This window comes from Elgaria multicarinata, chromosome 2 (assembly GCF_023053635.1).
Source record: "Elgaria multicarinata webbii isolate HBS135686 ecotype San Diego chromosome 2, rElgMul1.1.pri, whole genome shotgun sequence".
NCBI classification, from domain to species: Eukaryota; Metazoa; Chordata; class Lepidosauria; order Squamata; family Anguidae; genus Elgaria; species Elgaria multicarinata.
The window spans coordinates 4,117,164-4,140,537 of record NC_086172.1 but is presented as its reverse complement, the minus strand read 5'-3'; the positions used below and the strand labels follow the sequence as shown (position 1 = coordinate 4,140,537).

The 23,374-nt window shown below is 41.0% G+C and overlaps 1 protein-coding gene across 8 annotated transcripts in view; it reads left to right on the top strand.

Moving 5' to 3' along the window:
- The window catches only part of RUNX2 (RUNX family transcription factor 2), a 346,128-nt gene that overhangs the window by 111,472 nt on the left and 211,282 nt on the right, over positions 1–23,374 (top strand). For all 8 annotated transcript variants that reach the window (XM_063115934.1, XM_063115933.1, XM_063115932.1 and 5 more), the window contains one exon: positions 6,355–6,459. In XM_063115934.1, the coding sequence (XP_062972004.1) occupies positions 6,355–6,459 (105 nt within the window). The remainder of the gene's footprint in view (positions 1–6,354; positions 6,460–23,374) is intronic.

Genomic DNA, 23,374 nt, shown 5'->3' with positions numbered 1-23,374 from the left:
ATTCACTATCTTCTCTAACTACCTTCCCTTCTTTCAGCTGACTGCTCTGGGCCTATGAAGCACTACAATATTTTGTAGAACATATTTAAGAGCTTTCGGCTATATAAATTTTATAAATAAATAAATACAATAGTGGCAAGGGAGAGAGGAAGCAGAGAGGGACTGGGGTGGGGGCAGTTTCAATGTTTGTTTTTAATGGGCCCCAGAATAGCTGTTCTTGTAAGGATACTGTTGTTTTTATGCTTTTTATGTTTTTAAACTTTGTATATTTGTTTTTAATGTTTACTGTTTTTAACTTTTGTAAATTGCCCAGAGAGCTTCGGCTATGGGGCGGTATATAAATGCAATAAATAAATAAATAAAATGTACTACTGATCCCTTTGCCAGAGGAAGTGTGAGTTTCAAATACCACCTCATTACATGCTGCTTCGTGTCATAAAAAATAAACAAAGGCCCTTACAACTGTTTTGTCAAAATACACACGTGTACCCTTTGTTTCCTAAGATGGGTTTTAAGGCAGCAGCTTGTTGATTAAGGTCATAATTATTCAGTGTCATCAGAAAGACGCCTATTGTTTTTTATAGTATTTAGCACATATTTATACAGCAAACTTATAACGGCATCATCATAGTCATTTCTTCTCCCCAGAAAATTGTAGCAATATGTGGGAGTGGTGGGCAGGCAGCCGGAGAGATCTCCCTAAGGGAGATTCTCAGCACCTTTAGCAGCTACAGTTCCCAAGATTCTTTGGGGAAGTTATAATAAATAGACTGGTATAAAACCGATATAAGTTGTAGTCTAGTAATGCTCTTAGTTTTGGGCTCCAAAAGCCTTTTGTAGACAAGGCTTTTACTGCACCAGCAGATAAGCAGTTAGGATTGGAGTTCTTACTGCTGCAACAAATAAGACATTCTTTGTAGGGTTGTTATGCTGAAGTTGTGGGCAGATACTTTCGTGTACATATTTAAGAGCAGGATATTGCAACAACATCTGACTGGAAAAATTACACTGCATGGAGAGCGCTGTGTGTACTTCTAGGGTGATTTCTCTCTTCAGTATTACATACGCAGTTCCGCTTGTTACACTCAGATGTGTTAATGACAAAGAATGCACAGTATGGACACGCTAAAGCAGTAGTGCCAGATGACTTCTTAGGCCAGTGGTTCTCAACCTTCCTAATGCCGCGACCCTTTAATACAGTTCCTCATGTTGTGGTGACCCCAACCATAAAATTATTTTCGTTCTTCTCTACACGATCCATTGTCATGGGATGGTTTGCTAATGAAAATAATACATAACTATAGCTTTAATAATACAAAAGATGATACATGACATAGTTCAGTCAATACAGTTTCCTAAGACCATCGGAAATACGTGTTTTCCGATGGTCTTAGGCGACCCCTGTGAAAGGGTCATTCGACCCCCAAAGGGGTCCCGACCCACAGGTTGAGAACTGCTGTCTTAGGCAGTGAGGTTCATAAAAAGAACACTAAAATTAGTAATTAGCTACCAGAAGTAAATTTTTAAGGGTACAAAGAAACTAGTAAAAAATATGTGGAAAGCAGCTGATGGAGAGAGAATCTGGTCATGATCCAGGCAAAGTAAGGCATTTTTTAAAGTCTCGGTGATTTTACTGGGAGAGATTTAAGTACATGCTTCTCTAATTAAAGTGATCTACTAAATGGTGCTTCACTTTGGTTGATGCTTTATAGCCAGCTTTCCACATTGCCTGACCACTGAACCTCCCTGATAAGACAGCATGTCTGATGAAAATCTTACTTGGTAACTTTATATGTGCCCGTTTCCCCCTTCTTTGTGCATTCCATGTTGTAATTATGCACTAGAAATTCTTTTGAGTACTGTGGATGCTTTTGTTATTTAAAAAATGGTTTAGTGTTAACTGTTGATTGTTCCAGTGAATTAATTTTTAAGAATAGTTTTTGTTGTGGCTGAATACTTCAGTCCCACATACTGGTCTCAGTGATTCCAGTGGGATTTAAGGGTGTGTAACTGTAAGTGTTCACTGTAATCATGTGAGCTTTTTCACAAGTAAGTGGATTAATGAAGGGCTGTCACTTTGGCCCTTTCTACACCTAAGAATTATCCCAGGAAAATGGAAAGATCTTCCCTGCCTGCTCCCGGGCTCCCCAGTGTGTCATTTGCATGCACAGGGATGATCCCTTGATGATCCCTGGAAAAAAAGCAGGTGTAGAAACGGCCTTGGATGCACAGGGACGATCCCGGGACAATGCCGGGATAAATGGCTGGTGTAGACATGCCCTTGGTTAGATTTTAATTGTTAAGATTACTTCTTAATTTTTTTTATTGCTTCTAGAAGCAGTACCTCCTATAGTTCTCTTGTAGAGTCAGAATGGTGCCTGTTTGCAGACATGCTTTCTTGTTCAAGAATATGAGGTGTATCCTTATTATTTCAGTACCCCTTACTTTGAGGGATATTTATTACTGAACTTAATTAGTGACATTCTCTGCAGGAGAACCACCCGAAGTGATGTACACAACTAATGAATAAAATTAAATAAAACATCACAAATCAATCATAAACCAGTGATCAAGAATAACATTTGCCATGTCCAAGGCTAACCAATTTAAACAATTGATCAGTGAAGATTAAACTAAGCAGTGTTCTGCCTGAAGTCTCATACTTTTCAGAGCTAAGTAACTGTTGATGTCTTCTTATATGATTCCATTTTTGTCTACCACCATAATGTAATTTTTTAAAAGAAAAAAAATCACAAATTTTACTGCAAAAGCGATGTCATGGTGGTACGGTGGGTTCCAGTGTTAAAACACAGTGCCCACACAAAGGAAGATTTCTGATTTAATGTAACTTTTATATTCCCTTGAAAGATGTACTGCCACATTCCTTCAGTATGGAAAAATATAAATCCAAGATGTTCTGAAGCCATATGCCTGATAACGAATGATGTGGGTCTCAAGCAGATTTTGAGAGCTGGATTTGAAAAGAAAGCCTTCTTACTAGATTTGACAGCAACAGACCTGTTCTGTATTATATATATCCATCCTGTTCTGTATTAGGCTTTTAAAAGACTGTATTAGGTTTTGTGCTGTTACATATTGTTTAGGATTTGGGTTTTGATTTAATGCTCACAAGAGCTCAGCAAGGTGGGGGAAGGGAGGAAAAGTGTCACTGGTTATAAGAAAAAGACCTTTTTAAGATTCTGATAAAGCAGGAGCCTAAATGAGCCATAAGGCATGAGATTGCTGACTGTTTTATTGAGTCACAGTTACACGCCCACCTTTTCCTGTCTTGAAACAGTTTGCAGTTTTGACTATCTGAAATGATTAACGGTTGCATATCTAACTGATTAGAGCTGTCAGTGACTCTGCAGAACGGAGGACACAGCCTTCTATGAGTGAACATACATTCAGATCCTATCTCTCCTCTCCTCTCCCCTTTCTTTGTAAACAATTTTGACTCTTAACAGTTGTAGGGTTCCAGGGCATGACATAAATCTAAAATGTAGAGCCTTTTTTAACATGCTAACTTGCTGATTGTGCAGTGGAATACATATTTCATACATGCAAAGAAATCTCCCACTGTGTGTGTGTGTGTTTAACAGTTTAATAGATAGAATATGCCTAAGTGAAAGGGGGGGTGCAGGGAGAAAAAAACACTAGTTTGCTCCAGTAATAATGATACCGTATTATCACAGGCATATTAAATGCAGGAGGCCCTAGCTCCCTGTACAATAGCTCCCAGGAGTAATATATATTATTTCCACATATTTTGATGGAGTCAAACAAATAATAAAACCATGTGGAGTAAAATATAAGAAGAGCAAATAACTTTCAGATGCATAGTATAATAGACAGCAGTTCTAGACAAATGAACAAATTTGCGCTGGTGTAAATGTTTGCATTGAATTTGGCTTTCTGCTTAGAGTAAGTCATTCCAGTTCACTCAGCATGCAAGGATGGCTTGTGTGGACAAAGATTATCATGGCCAGTGCAAATCAGGCCTCATCTACACCAAGCAGTATATTGCACTATGAAACTGGTATGAAAGCGGTATATAAAAGGCAGGAGCCACACTACTGCTTTACAGTGGTATTGAAGTGCACTGACAACTGTTGGGGCCCATACCTTATACCATTTTCATAGTACTATATACTGCTTGGTGTGGCTCCTGTGTTTTATATACCACTTTCATAGTGCAATATGGTGTAGATGAAGCCTCAGTCTCTCTGTATAAGAAGAGAGCCCTTCAGTTCTTATTAATCCTGATGGCTATATGCTACCACCAGTATCAGAGGCAGTAATCCTATGTACGTCAGTTGCTGAGGAACAAGGGTGTGAGAGTGCTGTTGCACTCATGTCCTGCTTGTGAATTTCCAATGGGCATTCGGTTGGCCACTATGTGAACAGAATGTTGGACTAGATGGACCCTTAGTTTGATCCAGCAGGGCTTTTCTTATATTTTATTGCCTTGTGTTCAATCATCCTACTTTGTGTTGAGATGATCCTTAGGATGTGAATCTGAACCATGAAGGTGTGAGAGTGGCACTGGTATTTCAAGCCATGGCTAGACCAGGCCTATATCTCAGGATTGTCCTGGGATCATCCCTGTGCATCCAAATGACACACAGGGGATACTGGGATCAAGCAGGGACGACCCCTCTACTTGCCTGGGATAATCCTTAGGTCTAGCTAAGGCCTCCGTTATCAGCTACCTTCTCTTCGGGTATCCTCTTTCTAGTCTCACTCCTGGTAGTTTTTTCTTTTCTTGCTGAGACAAATCTTTTATATCACAGCCTTAGTCAACAAAGGCCCCTTCTACACCTAAGGGTTCTCCCAGGAAAATGGAGGGATCGTCCCTGCCTGCTCCTGGGATCTCATGTGTGGCATTTGGATGCACAGGAATGGTCCTGGGACAATCCTGGGATATAGAGCTGGTGTAGACATGCCCTAAGTCTGCAGCCTATCAAACCTCATGAAGAGTTCTTGAGAACTGAAAAGCTTGCTCACTATTTTGTCCCATTGTGGTTGTTCTTAACAAAGGTATTGCCCTTCTGCAGGTTTTATTTTTTTCTGATGGATCCACATGGTTGCCTTTCCTATTTTTTAATTGTTAGCTACTTGGGGCAAGGGCCCGTTAGCTGCTTATGATGCTTTGAAAAACGCTATGTAAAATACTGTGTATGGACCCTTGGGGGGGATCTACACTACCGCTTTAAAGTGCTTTATAACAGTTTTGACAACTGTTGGGGTCCAGGACACACTGCATATACAGGTTTCAAAACGTTTTCAAAGTGCTTTAAAGCGCTTTAAAAGCAGTAGTGTAGATCCTCCCCTGGTTTGAGTAAAATAAGGAAAAGTGTCCATCTCTGCTGTGTTCCGGTTTATGCCCCTTGCTTATCTTTGTATGAGATCCTGTTACGTGAACCAAAATGTCCTTGACATGCATTCACAAAGTCCTGTCCCCCAGGACTCTAGTTTTTGAGTCTGGTGCACTGTTTAAGCAGTCCTACCTCTGCAGATATGCACACTACCCCACGCTGACCCCTTCTTATTCCCAGAATTGACAGGGCTGGTATGGATTCTGCAAGTCTACACAGCTGAACTCTTGCACTCACCATGGGGTGGGTCTTATTGCAGGGGTGGACAGAAGGTAGATCCCAGGATGTTTTGGAATTTAACTCCCATAATTCCCTGCCAGCATGGCCAATGGTCAGGAATGCTGGGAGTTGAAGTCCAAAACATTTGGATGTACCCTTTCTGCCCGTCCCAGTCTTAGCAGATACTCTGCTCTTCTTTGGTTCATTCTGCCTGCTGCAAGTTGTGCATTGCGATACTGAAAACTGCTGTCTGGAATCTGGACATGTCCTAAGACCAAGTGTCTACAAGTGCTAACAAGCACTACTTGCCTCAAAGCAGCAATGGGCATTCATTGTAAAAGACATTGTCTCTGTGGAGACATTGCTTCTAACTATTTTCCCACCATTATCTCATCATCTGATATTAAAATAAGAAATTTTAAATTTGCAACACCTGACTAAGTTTCAAGTATTAGCGCGAAACCATAGCAGAAGAATGTTTCTTTTATTCCATTCGGACTTAAAGTTTTATGATATCTGGGGCCATGGCTAGACCAGGCCTCTATCCCGGGATCGCCCTGGGATCATCCTGTACATGCAGATGACACACAGGGGATACTGGGAGCAGGCAGGGACGACCCCTCCATTTCCCTGGGATAATCCTTAGGTCTAGCTAAGGCCTGGGATTGTGAATGCTTTTGATTTTTCTTGATGATCTGAACAACCATGTTTTTATAGTCACTATTGTTCTTTCCCCCTCTTTTATCTTTCATTACAGGGAAGAGCTTTACCCTGACAATAACAGTCCTTACAAATCCCCCCCAAGTTGCTACATACCACAGAGCTATAAAGGTGACAGTGGATGGACCAAGAGAACCAAGGAGTAAGTAATCTGTTCCGTATTTGTGATCTAGAGTCTGGTGCTGTTAATATGTGGAAGTAAACAACTATAGGTATATATCTTCAATGTATGATAGAATTTCTTCACCTCATATTCCAAGCCGGATTCTCGCTCGTGTGCTAATCCTTGATCCAACACAAAGAGCCCTCTCTGCAACTAGGTTTACAGCATAGGTGCCCAATCCAATAATGGGACTGTAACTCTTGATGACTTCATAAGAAGCTCATAATACTCAAGAATAAATTTATAGATTATTTGAGCAATGTGATAGCCTCCTAGGATCCTCTGTGCTTTGTCTGTGTGTGTCCACATAGTTTTCTTCTAGTATGAAGTGGTACCTGTGTTGTTTAGGCCAGTTTTAGCCATTCTAGCTCCCACTTTTTAGGGGTTTCTGAAGTATGATTAAAATTTACCCAAATCACATGGGCACTATTTCAAAAAGTGGTTAACAATGTAAGGAAACACAGATGTGGACTGGGTTTTCATGGTCTGTTGTGAGGGTAGTAAGTGAAGAGGGCATTAGATAAACATGCTCAGTAATTAGGAACGCAAGGCTTCAGTTCCCTGAACACTTTTTGTGATATCATTCCTATAATCTGGAAGCCACACACCCAATTCCCTGTTAACGTCAGTAAGACCAGGAAGCAAGTGTTCTACTTTGCTTCTCATTAATGAAGTGTGATTTCTTAGAGATTAAATGTTAATAGTGCTGTGTTCATACCAGTCTAATTAAGATATTTGGGCCTCTGCTCAGGAATAAGGCACAAATGTGAACACGCCTGTGGTTATTTCAGTGTGTTTGAATTTGTAATTTTCTAGCATCTGAGCAAATGTGCTCATCATTTTATAAGGGAAAAAATATCCAGGTATGTGCAAGAACGCCCTTGTTTGCTTCAGAGGATTTTTTTAAAAACGTCAGATTATTATGTTTTTCTGGTCTATTAGCTACATACCAGTTAATTATGTGACATAAAATTAGTTATTCTTAGGACAGAATCCATTTTTCAACAGTAGAATCACCACAGAACTTGGGAATAAACAACATACCAATGTATTGTAAAAACACAAAAATCTCAACATTACATTTATGTCATTCCCATATCTAAAGAGTAGCTTGGTTTAGATGACGGTTGCTGGCTTCATGGTTTGTGACTGTAGTTTTTGATGCCAGGAGTAAGCATAAGAACATAAGAAGAGCCCTGATGCTGAATTAGACCAAGGGTCCATGTAGTCCAAGACTCTCTTCACACAATGGCCAACCAGCTGTCGACCAGGGACCCAAAAGCAGGACGTGGTGCAACAGCAACCCCCCCCCCCCATGTTCACAGTTTTTAACCTTTGTAAACTGCCCAGAGAGCTTCGGCTGTGGGGCGGTATATAAATGTAATAAGTAAATAAATAAATAAATATTCCCCAACCAACTAGTGTATAAAGGGGCTTCCTGCCTGTTTGGGCTGAATGCTCCTTCCTCTCCCCTTTTCTGTCTTACTCCTCTTTTGCACCAGCTTTGATGCTTGTTTCCTAGGGATGAATGAAGAATTCATTTCAGTTCATTTCTCACCAGAATGTATCCAATTTGCACCTCCCAGAACCAAATGCAGACCAGAATTCGGTCTGAGGACTGAAGTCTGTATTCCAAGTTTGCAACAACACAAAATGTTCGTGAAAAAATGCATACATTTGAAAAGGCACACAAACACATTAATAGTAGAAGAAAATGTGTATGTTTAAAAAATGTTCACAATGATGTGTATGTCTGGGGGGGAAATGGAGGAAAATACACACAGATTTTATTGTGGGGAAAAAACTCAGAATCTGATATGGACACAAATATGAAAAAGCTTCGAGGGGGAAATCTGAGAACCTTGATGAGCTGAAATTTTGCTAATTTGCATATCTCTGTTTATTTCTGGCTCATATTAAGCCAGAGTTCCTTGTTACATCTGGAACAAGAAGCTCTGGTTTAATTAATTAGCAGTGCAGTCTAATGCAAGGTGGAATGTACACCTAGGTAAATGAGTGCGGCACTGCATCCTAGGGGCATGTCTGCACCAGCCCTATATGCCAGGATCGTCCAGGGGATCCCGGCAGCAGGCAGAGATGATCCCTCCACTTTCCTGGAATAACCCTTAGGTGTAGAAAGGGCCTAGGGTTACTTGTATCCCACTGTAAACTCCTGAGAGGCTCTTAAAACAGCTTATATAAGATTTACACAATAACATCACATTTCAGGGTAGTATTGGAAACAGAAATAACATGGTGCTCTCTGTGATGCCGAGATTGTTTAAGCAGTGCTTCCTGCCCTCGTCCTTGGTTTTTCCTAGTGTCACTTTTTATGGGGCTGAGCAGCTGGATTTTATTTATTTATTTATTTATTACATTTATATACCGCCCCATAGCCGAAGCTCTCTGGGCGGTTTACAAAAGTTAAAAACAGTAAACATTAAAATATACAAAATTTAAAACCATCAAAAACATAAAAACAACAGTATAAAAACAACAGTATCCATTTATTTATTTGGTAGCATATAGTCCCCTTTCAGAGTAAAACCCTCACGATGTAGATTCCAACATACTTTCAGACAGAAGGTAAATAAAACCATTAAAACGATAAATGCTTATTTCATAAATCATTAAAATAAACTATATACGTAACAGCAGCAGATAGACTCTTTGTTAAAAGCAAACTACATTAAAATTAACCAAATAAAGATTGCCTTAAATAAGTCATTAGCATCCTCCTAAATGACAGCAAAAGGGGGGGGGGCATACGTCCTTCCTAGGGAAAGACCCTGTCTCTGGGACTTGGAGCCTCACAACTCTCAACTGGTTTATTTAGCTGAGAAAGATAATTTTTTTATTGATTTAAACCTGGCTTTTGCTCAGCTGTGTGTCTCCTTTATGTCAGGGTTTGGGCAGATTTCAGGCTTGCTGGACCTACTTTGTTTTTTATTAGAACTCCAAGAGCCACCAACCAGAGCCAGGTGCAAAAGACATACATTTGGAATTTAAAAAACAGGGTGCCCCTGGGTGTATTCTGAGCTTCTATACCAGAGCTGAAACGAGCTCATGGTTCTTTCTCATAAATGTCCACTCCTGGTTACCCCACACCTTCTTCCTTTCAGTTTTCTTCAATTTAGGTGGGAAAAGGTAGTTTTATTGTTGCTATTGTTAAACAATTGGGAGTCAGAACCCCTTGTTGATTTACTGCAAATTAGTAGATCCCAATCTGCCAGTAAATCTAAATCTACCTTCTGTTCATCTCTGCTTTATATCATACTGTCAAGCAAGGTGGGATAGTCTGGTCTACCATCCTAGAGTGGAATCGGATGCTGCTCTGGGAAAGGGTCTTGAGTTTGGCACAAATTCTTCTCCACCCCCAAAATTTTTGAAGAGAGTCCTGCAAGAGTCCCATATGGGATAAGGGAAAGCTTACTGGGGATGGATGGAAAATAACATAACTAACTAAAGCTCCTAGAGACAAAGGCAAATGATGGAAAGGGGGGAAGGGCTTGGTTAAACTCCACGCTCTTACTCACAATTAGAGATAGGAGAGAAATTCATTCGCTTACCTCCCAAACACAAATCAGAATACAGTTAGACATAGAAATTAATACTTTTTTGAAGTTTACAATGCACTTCACAAATAAAATGTGTGTGTGTGTGTGTGTGGAAGGCACACATTTGAAAAAAAAATCTACATATATTTTGGGAAATGCAATTATTTAATAGGAAAAAGTTGCTTGCAAAAACTTGTACATTTAAAAAAGAAGTGCAGAAATTTTGAAGAAACCTGCACAAAAATAATGTATGAAATTTCATGTGTACTAAAAGTATTCACAACCTGATGCAGAACTGGGAGAGAACAAATTTAAAGTGAGAAAATGAGAAGCTGAGTGAAATTCAGCTCGACAGATTCACACCTCTTTATTCACAGGGTCTAGACCTCCTGTGTGATTCAGCGCTATAGCCAGAGACACATCGCGCCAGGTGGAGGCTGGCTGGTTGGGAGGGGTAGGGGACATCGGGGGTGCCTGCTCCTGGCTCCTTTCCCTGCCCCTCTTGTCATTGAAGTGCCAAGGAAGACAGTAGAGGCAGGAGGGGCCTTATGGAGCTGAGGTGCTTGCAGTCTGGGCGCCCCGGATGTCAGCATTCACTTGCTGAGCCCAGCGGCTTCCTAGTGCCGTGCTGCTTCCCTCTTTGGGTTGCTAATAATGCAGCTGAGCAGGCAGCATATTCCTGCTCAGGTTGGGCATCACGCAGGCACATTCTTTAAGTACCAAGAACCTATTTACAATGACTGTTATGATAGCTGTTTGGTCATGTTTCTGTAATTGTTGTAAAAACTGCTTTTTGATGTACATCATCAGGCCTGCTTAATCCATTTTGGTTTAGCTGTCTGTCTGTGCGTCTTTGGGGCAGATTAACTTGAAATAAATGCCCTTGAAATGCCCTTATATACTTGAAATATATAAGGCAAGAATCACTGATGAGACAATCCTAGGTTCCGCCACCTTCTTAGTGTTAATTAGACACTAGTTGGGATTAATAATTTAAATTATAATTAGTGATTAAGGGTTATTTGAAGAGTAACCACATTAATAAAGACATAAACCCTTCTAATAGCAGCGTCCCATTCCTGTGCTTGTCTGTGATGAGCAAATGATGATAACACCTTTCAGGACTGTTACCCAAAATACTGCTGAAGTGTAAATTCAGTTGTTGCAGTGCTGCACAAACTGCCTATCCTTATTGTTCCCTTTGATTAACAATATAGAACAATCAATCTCTTCTATTCTTGATGTATAGGGCATTTACTTTTCACCTTGTGTCATAGTGTCCTGTTTATACCATTAATCTGTACTAAATTTGCTGTTCCTGAGGAAGGATTTTCTGTCACATGCAACTGCTAGCATTTCGTGGCATTGAAAGAGTGTTGTCCCTTGTGAAATGCTGAATGCCTACATCTGGAATTAATTTGGCCCTTCCTATTTGGAAGCCTGTATCCAAATGGGATGCTGATATACCTTTGTGCTGATATATTGCTTGAAACAGGGAATTTCCAAGCAGGACACACAGTATTTAAGTGAGAGGATAGAATAGGCTTGTGCCTAATGTGTCCATCAGCACAATATGCAGCAACTCAGTAAGGGGCACACATTTCAGTAGCAAGAACTAGGAATATTACAGGCTAAGTAGGATGCGTCCTTCTCACATAGGGCTAGAATGAAAATAAAACAGTTTTAAAATGTAATCTTGGATTCTTTCTTGCATATAGCATTTTCCCACCTACATCAAACAATAGTCTTTGACCTTTAGAATTTCCTTTTAGAGCGCTATGCCTTGAAATAAGGGGTCAAAATGATGTTCTGCCTAAATTTCTCCAGTGATCAGCTGTATTGTAAGGAAGTTAGCTTGTTGAACTCAGTATAGCTGGTTAGCTATAATTGCCAATCTGATGTATTAAGAGACGCAAGGTCTAGATTTTACTTCGTGTTTAGTAAACTGTCAAATGGTGTATTTGTTGTTTAATTTGTCCCAAAGGGCGTATAGGAAGAATTATCACTCCGGAGCAGATTGGAGACTTTTTATATAACCATTGATTGGTGATGGTCCTGTGGAGTCATTCTCACTTAGCAAGGCTGTCTTATTTATTGTGGTGTGAAGGAAAAAGATCCTGGGCACTTCTGAATCTTTCCTTCCCATGATTGGTAGACATGAGGCCTGATCTTACCCAACTTCTTAGTGCATCTATGGACATTTTACATGTACTCGCCATAAATGAAAATGTGAGTGATTAAAGTCAAGAGTAAGTTGGGTATCTTGGTTTTGGCTGCTTTTTGACTGGGCCAATATCAGCTTAGAACAGTGGTTCCCAAAGTGGGCGGTATTGCCCTCCTGGGGGCGGTGGGATTGCGTAGGGGGGTGTTAAGAGGCAAAGGGACGGCAGGGGGGCACTGGCAGGGGGCGCTAACAGGCAAAGGGGCAGCAGGGGGGCGCTCAAGGTGGTTTCTCCAGAAGGTCCTAAAACCCAGGGACCGAGCAGGAAAGAGCGGCAAATTCAGCTGCTCTCCCCACACCGCTCCTGCTCAGGAAGGACTTTCTCACTCACGCAGCCGCTCTCTCCTCCTATCTCAAGCCCACAGCAGCCCCACCAGAAGTAGGGGGTGGGGGAAGCGCCCACAGGAGGCAGCAGAGCAGGAAACAGTGGCGAATTCAGCTGCTCTGCCCACTCTTCTCCTGCCTAGGATGGCCCAGGGCTTCTTTCCTGCTGGAGCCACCGCCGCCTGCTCGCTCCCTCCCTCCCTCGGCCAGAGCTGCTCCCTCCTATAAGCTGCCCTGGAAAACCTCTCGCGATAGTTGCTGCACAAGGCGGGAGCAGCAGCCGTGTGGCGGAAAGGAAGAAGCATGTGGAGGACGGCAGAGCAGCTGCCAAGAACAGCAGTCAGCCAGCAGGCTGGTTGGGGAGCAGGACTGCTTGTGCTGCTGCAAGGTATCACCAGGCTCCCTTCCGCCATCAGGAGTTGCAGTTTGGGACCATCTCCCCTCTAAGCTGCTGCCCTCCTGTCGTAATCAGCCTGGCAGCTTTTGTGAGGCTGTGGGGGGGGGGGGGGTTGGAGAGAGAGAGAGAGAGATGCTGTGTGTCTGTGTGTGTACTCCCACCCCCAAAAAAATCTGGACTACAACAGGATTGGGAGAGAAAAGAAAAGGGGGAGGGAGAGAGAATGGCAATTCCCCAGGTCCTTCCTGGCTAAAGAAGATTCAGCAGCACCTTTTCCCAGAATGCTTGCTGAAACAATTCCTATCTGCCCTTGCTTATTTCAGGGTGCCCAACCCCCTTTTTTCAAGCATTCTTTTGGTAAACATGGTATGTGTGTGTCTTGTGTCACCATAAAAACAGAGCTGCAGCACAATCTTAAGTATGTCTACTCAGAAGTAAGCCCCACTGAGATCAATAGAATTTACTCTGAGGTAAATGTGCATAGGACTCAGCCTGAAAACGAAGAGAGGGTGAAGAAAAGACAGGAGAAAATGAATTGTAGAAATAGAATAGCAAGGTAATTGTGGGATATTTAACCATATTTAAAGACAATAAGTACAGTAAAATTAGTGCCCCTCTACTTCAGTCCCAGCCAGATTTTCCATAGGAAAACTCTGTACCAGGTGGCAGATAATTATTTTAAAATTTTAATTAAAATACATTATCCTTTCTTATAACAAAATAGTGCTTACTCCTAAGTAAGTGTGTTCCACTGAAGAAGGAAATCCTATTTGATTCCTGTATTCATGCTAGTGTGACATGATTTAAAGGCACAATTTTATGCATGTTTAGACAGAAAAAAGTCCTTCAACTCCTAGAATCCCCTCTAAATGGGAAGCACCTCCCCAGGCTTGCCGAGGGATGGAGGGAAAAGAGAGCGAACGCCTCTGTTTGCAGCCGGCGTGGCAGGGCACACCAATTGGATTTTGAATAAAGTATTCAATTAATTGTTACTGTTTTGGATTTTATTGTTATTATCTTCCTTGGTGGGTCGTTGAAAACCGCTATTCTGAATAATGATTTTTATAGTGTAGGGTAGGGGGGCGCTGGGCATAAGTTTGTGGAACCAAGGGGGCGGTGACCTGAAAAAGTTTGGGAACCACTGGCTTAGAACAAAATCTGTGAATGGGGCTATGACTGAAGACCAGGTTCACACAATCACTGCAGTCCATTGTGGCTTACTAAGCCTTGCGGCGAGTGTCGTGGCCATTTTGAATATTCAACCTCTGGTGGGTTTTTTCCATGGTTTGTTGTGTTGTCTGAACCCGGATGGCTGGGGGTTCTTTGAGGACTAAACAACCCTCAAATAAAACATGGCCTGTTGTAGAGTTATTTGTGGGTTGCAGTGATCATACAAACCTGCCCAGTGATTCAGTGAATTGGTAATAATATTTTGTTTGGATTAGGATAGTACCAACTAAGGAAAATCTCAGATTTGATTTAATATAAATTTCAAAAATGCATTGTTCCTAACATTCTCAGTAATTTAAGCAGGAATTCCAGGTCATCACTATCAGTGAGAAGCTGGTTAGGATCTTACTGCTGGGTTAGTGTATTCTAATTTCCATTGTTCCTTTTTACTTTTCTTTTAAAGCCAGCCTGGTATGACTAGAAAGACCTTGCTGAATTTTGTTCTTTGTTTTAAACAGCACTTTTGATAAAGTGTCTCAGGAATTGTTTGGCTTGATTCAGCTTGTGTAAACTGCTCTTTGGGGCTCCGTCTGGAGTTAAGAGATAACATTAGTATATTAGAAATCTGTTACGTTATATCAAACTAGAGAAAGTTTGAGGAAAGAAGATCAGCTTGCAAAGGGGTTTGCCATACCCGTAACATTTAAATAGGGAAAAATTAAAGCAACAATTAAACTTACGGGGAGAGGAAGAGTCAGAGTCTTGTAATTGTGGCTCAGTTTTTGTCACCTGTGAGCATTTATACAAAAAGGTAGAAAAATGCAGCTTTTCAAACCGTTTTACCTTCTTGAAGGTATTTGTCTATATATTATATGCAGAAATGTCCTAAAGTGTCATTTCCTCCTAAGAATTCTAGAACTAATTTACACTAGTAAATCAGTAATTAATCACAGCAGTAAATTAATACAGCTGGCATCGGCGTAACACAAGGACAGCTAGGTGGTTGCAGCTAATTTTGAGGCCTCTTCAACAAGGAGTTCTGATAAAACATGTGTATTTTTTCTTAATAAGTTATGTAGGAACAGACAATCCCTCTCTCTGCCAGGACCTGCATTTATTTCAATTGGATGTCTGAAGCATGTTGTCCTGTTCCTCATTCTCGTTCTCCCTTTCTCTGGCAGCTGAATTAGGGCCTGTCACATCACAAACAACTTCTTAATATACACATCTGGCGTTGGCAGTTGGACCAACTTCATAAGAGCACATGATCATCATTCATTACAAGATTAAAAAATACCCCATGGCATCATTGATGTTTTTAAACTTTGATCTTTTGCCGTTGTGATTCATCTCAGTTATAAAACTCCTCTTTAAAGGAACACAGACGATGACTTATTAGAACCTTCATCCTAAGTAGCATAAACATAAATTTGTGCACATCTTTACAGAATGTCAGTTACTTGGGCTGCCAGCTTATCATTTTAAGACATGACATCATGCTGAAGATCCTGAATTTGTAAGTCTTGTTTATAAGAAAGGCACTTTGACCTTCTCTTGGCAAGTGGAGCTGAGAGAACAAACACTGCGTGATTTCTATTGGCAAGCAGCAGCAGCAGTCCTGGGTGCCCATGGGTTGGATTCACTTTCAGAAGGGTGGGGCTCCTGCTCACTTTACATGGGGTTCTGGCTATGTATGTTGAAAAATCAGTTTAAAATGTTTAGATCCTTTGAAATTGCCATTTTCACATCCATTTGTTTCTTAAATCCTATATTGTATGGTTACCACTGTGGGTTGTTTAGGCTCATTTCATACTTTACCTTTTTTAACGTCTACATCTAAGATTATATAATATATATATATATATATATATATAAATCTAATGTGTGAATGCAGCATACATGTGTTGACAGGTACATTCAGGGAGCTATGATTGGCTGCAACTCTCAGTTAAGAGTTTATTTGGAAGTAAACCTAAGTTTTCTCTGGATAATGACCACTGGGCTCCAATTTAGAACTGAACCCTGTTTCAAAGTTTTGACATCTCATATTTCTGTAGGGATTGTTCAGTGCTTTACTTCTATTTTGTCCACATGTTCTATATGATACAGGAGAACCTTCCCCACCTTTTTTCTGATAGTAGGACCATGTTCAGCGAAGATATACATCCCAAAGATTGCTTACTTTCTGGAGAGAAAGTAGTCTCTTTTTTCAGTACAGGAGAGCTGCGTCTTGTGAAGAGGTGAAAAGCACAACTATTTTGACAATTGTAAAAGAAATACGTGTGTGTGTGTGTGTGTGTGTGTGTGTGTGTAGGCTTCATCCCACGTACCTGTTTTCCTCAAATTATCCCCTGTAGCGTAAAGCTGTCATTGTTGTTGTTAGCTAAATCACACCCTGGGCGGCAGCGCTCCTAAGATCCTTTGCATACCAGGAAAAGGGTTTAAGGGGGGAAATGTAAAAAATCATAAAAAATCAATGGATGACCCAATCCATTTCAAATTTGGTATGCTTAAAGCTCTCCTTAATATCTATTACTGTGCCAATTTTGATGTCTTTATCTTTAAAACTTACAGAGGTGTAAGCATTTGCTTAAGTTGTACTTTAACCATATCAAATCCTCCTCCTGCACCCGCAGTGGCCACTCAGAAAACAACAAATGATTCGCTCCTAAACAGGTAGCAAAATAGGTCGGGTCTTTTGGCTTTATAGCACAATTAAAGCAGGATGCATGGGAGTATTTCACAGTCAAAGTAGATTATAAGCTGGAAAACTTCAGAGTCCTTTGCACGCAATTCGCAGTGATTGCACAGTATAACCCTGGTGTGATGAAGCTAAGAGTGTGTGTTCAAACCACGCCAATGTGGGGTCAGTCTAGAAAGCAGTACAATTCTGGGGTAAATCTACAAAGTGGATTTAATGTGGATTGAGAGATGATGCTACCGCCAATCTGCAGCGACCCTTCAACTTCCCTCTGGAAATGGTGCATTTTTCAAAAATCCTTTGAGTACATCTCTTCCCTTTAACATGGCTCCAGCGTGATTCTGCCGCAGCGTGCCCCATCCCTTGCATTAAATCCTGGGCGTGCCTCTGTGGCCTGCTGTGAACTGGCAGTGAACTGGCCACCCCATTCCATCTCCCCACCATTTGCAGTAGCGTTGTAGTGATCACCAAAAATGCCTGAGTAGTTTCTCTGCCCATTCACTTTATATAGCCTGCTTTTCCCATTGATAAAACCACAGTTGTGCTGGAGTAATCACCACAATACCACGGTGGTTTCTCCAACCAATCATCTAATATAGCCTGCTCTTCCCATTGATAAAACCACAATAGTGCTCTTTTAATCTTTCACTTATCCCAATGCTGGAAGAGAGTCTCTGTGCAGTCACCCTCCTTCGGTGCATGTTTACTTTCATTTCCCAGTAAGAAGTAAATCTCGCTCCCATTATGTCTCAAGCAGGGGAGTAAGCCCCACTTAGTTTGACTGGACTTACTTTCAAGTAAGCCTTTAATGGGGAGCATGCTGCATGCAACTATATGTGGGGTGAGAAATCTTTTGCCCTGCAGTTTTGTGACTGTATGACAAGAGCCAGGGCAAAAATGAACAAGGGTTTAAAAGGATGCAATTTTGCAGTTAAAAGAGGATCCAACTCGATCTGATGTTTCAGGAATTAAGAAGCCATTCCGGAGGAGATTAAGAACGGGAAAATCGTGTTTGCTTACCGTTGCTTCTCCGCCTGCGCATTTCCCCCTCATTACTCCCTTGTTCGAAAGTAAACAACGTGCACGTGGCCCATTTTGATCCCGCTGCTTCTGCACACAGTAAGAGATAGCGGCAACTTCCGTCTTTAAAAATAAATCGGACTTATTGCGGTGTGGTTTTTTTTGTCACGCAAAGAGGAAGTGCCCAGCCACGAGCGTGCAGTAAAACTCTCATCTGATTGAGCTCTAAAACAAAGGGGAAGGGCGTAATTGAGCTTTGCTTTTTCTTGAGAGACATGTCAGGGATTCACCCCAATGCTGGACGAGAGGGGAAAGGTGTGAGATAAGCTGCAGAGAGGCTTACTTCAAGGCTTCCAGTAAACTTCCTTGAGCAGGGGAGCATAGATAAGGGTGGGGAACATCTCTCGCATTCACTGAGCACCACCTATGGGATTGATGACATTTTCCATGAAAGTGGCTATGGCCTGTCAGCAGCACATAAAGCGTGAAAAGCTTTGGGGTTTTAGGTTAGCGCATGTGCCTTTTTTTCTTGCTTCATGTGTCGCTGACAGACCAAAGTCGATTTCATGAAAACCTGGAGAAAACTTCCCTTTCCATGAAGGTTGGCATGCTTTCTTCCTGCTCTCCACATAGGCTCCTGACCTGCTGCTGCCACTGCCTAATTTCTACATGTCTTGCTATTGCTGGGCATGGTAAAGCAGCTGGAGACACCACCTATTTCCATTTCAGCTACCAAAAGATATAGGCAAACTTTTTTTAAAAAAAAATAATCCATCTTAAAATTCATACTAACCAGGACTTGAATTTCAAGGAGGGAGAAGATTTCTTTCATCTTTCATAAAATTGTATTTCATGATGCATTTTAAAGCTATCATATATGTCCCTTATTACTTACACCTTGGATGCTGAACCTCTGCTCATACTTTTGAATGCAACCACCAGTCTAGAAGCTTTTTTTTTTAAAAAAAAAATTAATTACTATTTTTTTAATTTAAAATTTTCTTTTCCTTTTATTTTTTATTTTAATTTTATTTTTCCAAACAATACAATATAAAATAATGCCCCATAATACATAATACATAATAATACATACTAAACAAATTAATAAACATATATTTTTAACTTAATTCTGTTAATCAATGATTCGATTAAACAGATTAAACAGAATTAAAAAATATTTTTAAGAGAGCTTCTCTGCGTAATATTATGTTTTAGTTCTAGACTTATGAGATCCTACAATCCTCATCCCCTCCCCCGAGTTCAATGGAAACTGACTTTTTTTTCTGACTGGTAGGTGTGTGTGCATCCTTCTCTTTATATTACTGCTCGTACAAGTGAAATTTTTGTGAACTAAAATATGATATAGTGTAGTAGTATAGAGTATGAACTGTTAACCAAGAAATCCCAATTTTAAATCTTACCTCACACTAGCCTCCATTTTTCAGCCTCAGTCCTCCAATCTGCAGTAAGGGGTTGCTTTGAAGTGAAGGTTGCTAACCTGGAGAAGCTGAGAGAGGCAGAGAGGTTGGTGTATGAGACCTTTGCTGTCTCCCAATCCCTGGACAACAGCTCCTCTGCTGTCATGGTGAATGAGGGTCTCTGGAAAGGAGAACATCATTCCGCGAAAGAAGAAAATGATCCCTTAGAAGGGACCCATTCCTCGGAAAATGAGCAAATATCCTTTTACACTGAGGATGTGCCTCTGGGGGAGGGGCAGGTGGGGAGGGGCTTGTGGTAATGGGAGATTCAATCTTTAGACATGGAGGCCTCTGAAAATGTGGGAATAAATGGTAAATTCTCCCAATGGAAGGATGTACACCATGAGTCCCACAGGAATCTGTATTAGGACAATGCTTTCCAACTTATTCATAAATGATCTGGAATTAGGAGTGAGGTGGTTTAAACAAAAATGGGTTGTGGCGAGATCCTTTTAGTATGAGTATCTAAATGGCAGATATAGTTCAACATAAGCAAGGGTAAAGTGACGCATATAGAGGCAACCCCCCCAATTTTACATAGAAGTTTATGGGATCTGAGCTAGTGGTGACTGATTGAGAAAGAGATCTTGGGGTTCTGGTGGACAGCTCAATGAAAATATTGACCCAGTGTGTGGTTGCTGTGAAAGAGGAAAATTCTGTGTTAGGCATAATTAGGAAAGGAATCGAAAATATAACTACCAGTATCATATTGCCCTTATACAAACCTATGGTGCAGCCACACTTGGAATACTGTATACTATTCTGGGGCTTGTCTATACAGCTTGTTTACCCGACCTAAATGCTCATATTCGTGTTTTAGGTTACATGACGCAGCCGTCCATTTGCCGCAGCACCGGGTTTTGAACCCAATAATGTGCATCTTTGCATTTGCGATTTACCACGACTTTTAGATCACGTCCAATTTTGCATCTCGTTATGGCTATGTGTCTTTGGGGGAGTTTGGGGAATCAGATTTTGACATGTGGGCGGAGCTTTGAGGGTAGGACAACGTGATTGGCCAATTTCCTGATTTTGCACCAATTGGCTGCCTCGTTCGTTTGCACTATTTTTAGTTTGAAGTCTTTCTGCGGAGCTCCACAGAGAAAGCTTCTTAAAACAATTTTATTTATGCTTTTATATATTTCTTGCATTTCTGTACTGCCCAATATGCGAAGCTCTCTGGGCGATTCACAAAAACAAAGAGGGAGAAACGGGCAGCCAGATGAAGGAAAGGTGTTCTGCTGCCTCGTTCCTTTCCCTCTGCTGCCACGTTCATTCAGCACCCCTGCTCCCAGTTTGTCTGTTTTATGAATCTGCGGAGCTCCGCATTTAAAATTTATAGCTTCGCTCCTCTCTCCTCTGTAGATTCGTATATGTGATAATGAGCATGTGTGGATTTATGACTCACTATAAAATAAATAAATTCAAGAAATAAATTGCTGCTGTTGCTGCAGTGTGATGCTCCTTACCTACATTCGAATCAATGAAAAATTGGGTTTATATTTCATGAGGAGCATTCCCGTTGTCGTATAGACAGGGGCCTGGTCACTGTGCCTAAGAAAGATATTGTAGAGTTGGGAAAAGGGCAACTTTTTGTAGAGTTGGGAAAAGGAGGGCTTTCTCCGCTGTGGCACCCCGGTTGTGGAACGAGCTCCCCAGAGAGGTCCACCTGGCACCTACACTGTACTGCTTTTGTCGCCAGCTGAAGACCTTTTTATTCACTCAGTATTTTAACACTTAATTTTAACTTAAATTTAAATTTTACTGTTTTAATTCTGTATTTTAATCTTATAATTAACTTTGCTGTGTGGTTTTATCTTGGTTGCGCTTTTTATACTGTATTTCGTAATTGTGTTTTTAACCTGTTGGATGTTTTTTGTGGTTTTAATTTTTGTGAACCGCCCAGAGAGCTTCGGCTATTGGGCGGTATAAAAATGTAATAAATAAATAAATAAAATAAATAAATAAAACTAAAATGATCAAGGGGTCTGGAGCAATTCCCCTATAAAGAAAGGTTATAACGTCTGAGACTGTTTGGCTTAGACAAAAGGCAAGTAGAAGTGGAAACATGATAGAGCTTTACAAAATTATGCATATTGTGGAAAAAGAGGGAGACATTTTTCTCCTTTTCTCATAGTAGTAGAAGCTGGGGTGATCCATGAAGGTCTTTGGTGGAATATATAGGACTAATAAAAGGAAGTATTTTTTCACTAACAGAAGATGTAGTGATGGCCAACAATTTGGATGGCTTTTAAAAGGGAATTGGACAAATACATGAAGGATAAGGCCTTAATGGTGCCAAAAACAGATTATCAATTTCTCATTGGGGATGTTGTGAAAATTAGATAATTGATGCTGGCATGGTTAGGAACCTTATGTTCTTGTGAGCAGAATTAAGGCTGCTGTCACCTATCCCTTCTCGGGGATAGGTGGCAGTGGGGCGCTTCTATAGATCTGGCATCATGGCGTTTCCCACCAGAACTGGGAATAGCACTTCAAGTCCCAGAATTTCCAACAGGAAACTAACCATCTGCATGTCATTTCTGCTCAGGAGAAGGTCCACCTTCTCCCCTGCAAAAATGCCACACGGAGCAACAATTTCCTACTGGGGATTTTAGGACTTGTAACCCCAGTCCGCAGTGGAAAAACACAATGTGTTGTGTCTGTGGTAATGCCAAGGGAGGGGTTTCAGCTTTGGGGAATGGGGATGAAGAAGTTGTGGTGGGAGGTGTTGCAGAAGTTTTCAGGTGTTCCAATCAAACACTCAAAAAAAAACCCCAACTATTTTGGGGGGCAATGGAGATTTATTTATTTATTTATTTATTTATTTATTTATTTTATTACGTTGCTTTGGGTATATTTATCTGCATTCAAATAATTGTGAGATATATCAGCAGCTAAAGGTATGAGCAAACATTCCCCTTTTATTTCTGTGTTATACATGACAAGTAGAAAGAACTGGGCAGTCTGCATAATAACTTTAATTTGTTAGATACTTTGCTGTGGTACCATTGTAACAGTTTTAGGAATTTCATTCTCTCTTTCTACATCTTTCTTCCGCACTGAATTCCTCCCATTCAGGGAGGCAGAGAGGTACTGTCTGATGGCCTGTGGAATGTGCTTATGAATACACAAGCTCTAAATCTCTTTAATTTTTTTTGCCTGTCTGTCAGGAACTGGGCTGGGAGCCAAGCAGGAAATGACACATCAAGAGGCATTTGTGTTGTGCAACATTTTGTGGGACTGATGCAAGGGGCTACTCTGCCTATTTAAACTTAACTTTTCCTAACAGGCTGCATGGCAGTAATTTTACTCACAGACACATGGAGTAACAATGCCAAAGAGCTAAACCTTCACATCTCTTATGCAGAAATTATCGCAGCAGTTAAAAATATGCTTTCTTCTTCTACGTGGTCTCTATGCACCACACATACGGGCTCTGCGTCTGCGCAGAGTCTTGCATGGGGTACTTCTACAGTTGAGGAAAACTTTTTGGGCAGGAACCCCTCCCCCATGCTACTGCGCATGTGCTACAGGTTCCCGCCAACTGTCAGTTCTTCATTGACCGCCATTATAGCAGTACTTGCACGAAGGGACTTCTGCCTTTTGACAATTTTTATTCTATCTATTCTTGGTTATATCATTCTTTTCCTTTGTGTTTTACTTTCTGCTTGCTTTATTTTTGTGATCGCTGGTTGCAGATTGCCTAGGGGTGTATGGCCATTAAGGCACCGTTTAGGAAGTGTGTGAGGTGTTGGGGCAAGCTTCCTCCCGCAGACAGGCACTCACTTTCTCGGGGAGGGACATATCGTAGAGACGTGTCATCGCTATACGTCCTTCACTAAGCAGACCCGTAAAAGTAGAGCAGATAGGCTGTGTGCTGTACTCTGGGAGAAGGCATTAAAAGCAGCAGATGCTTTTACCACTATGTCTTAATTATATATTGTCTCTGACCACAGAGACAATATATAATATCTACATAGTAATACTGAATTTCCAGGTATGAACATGGTGTTGGCACAAATA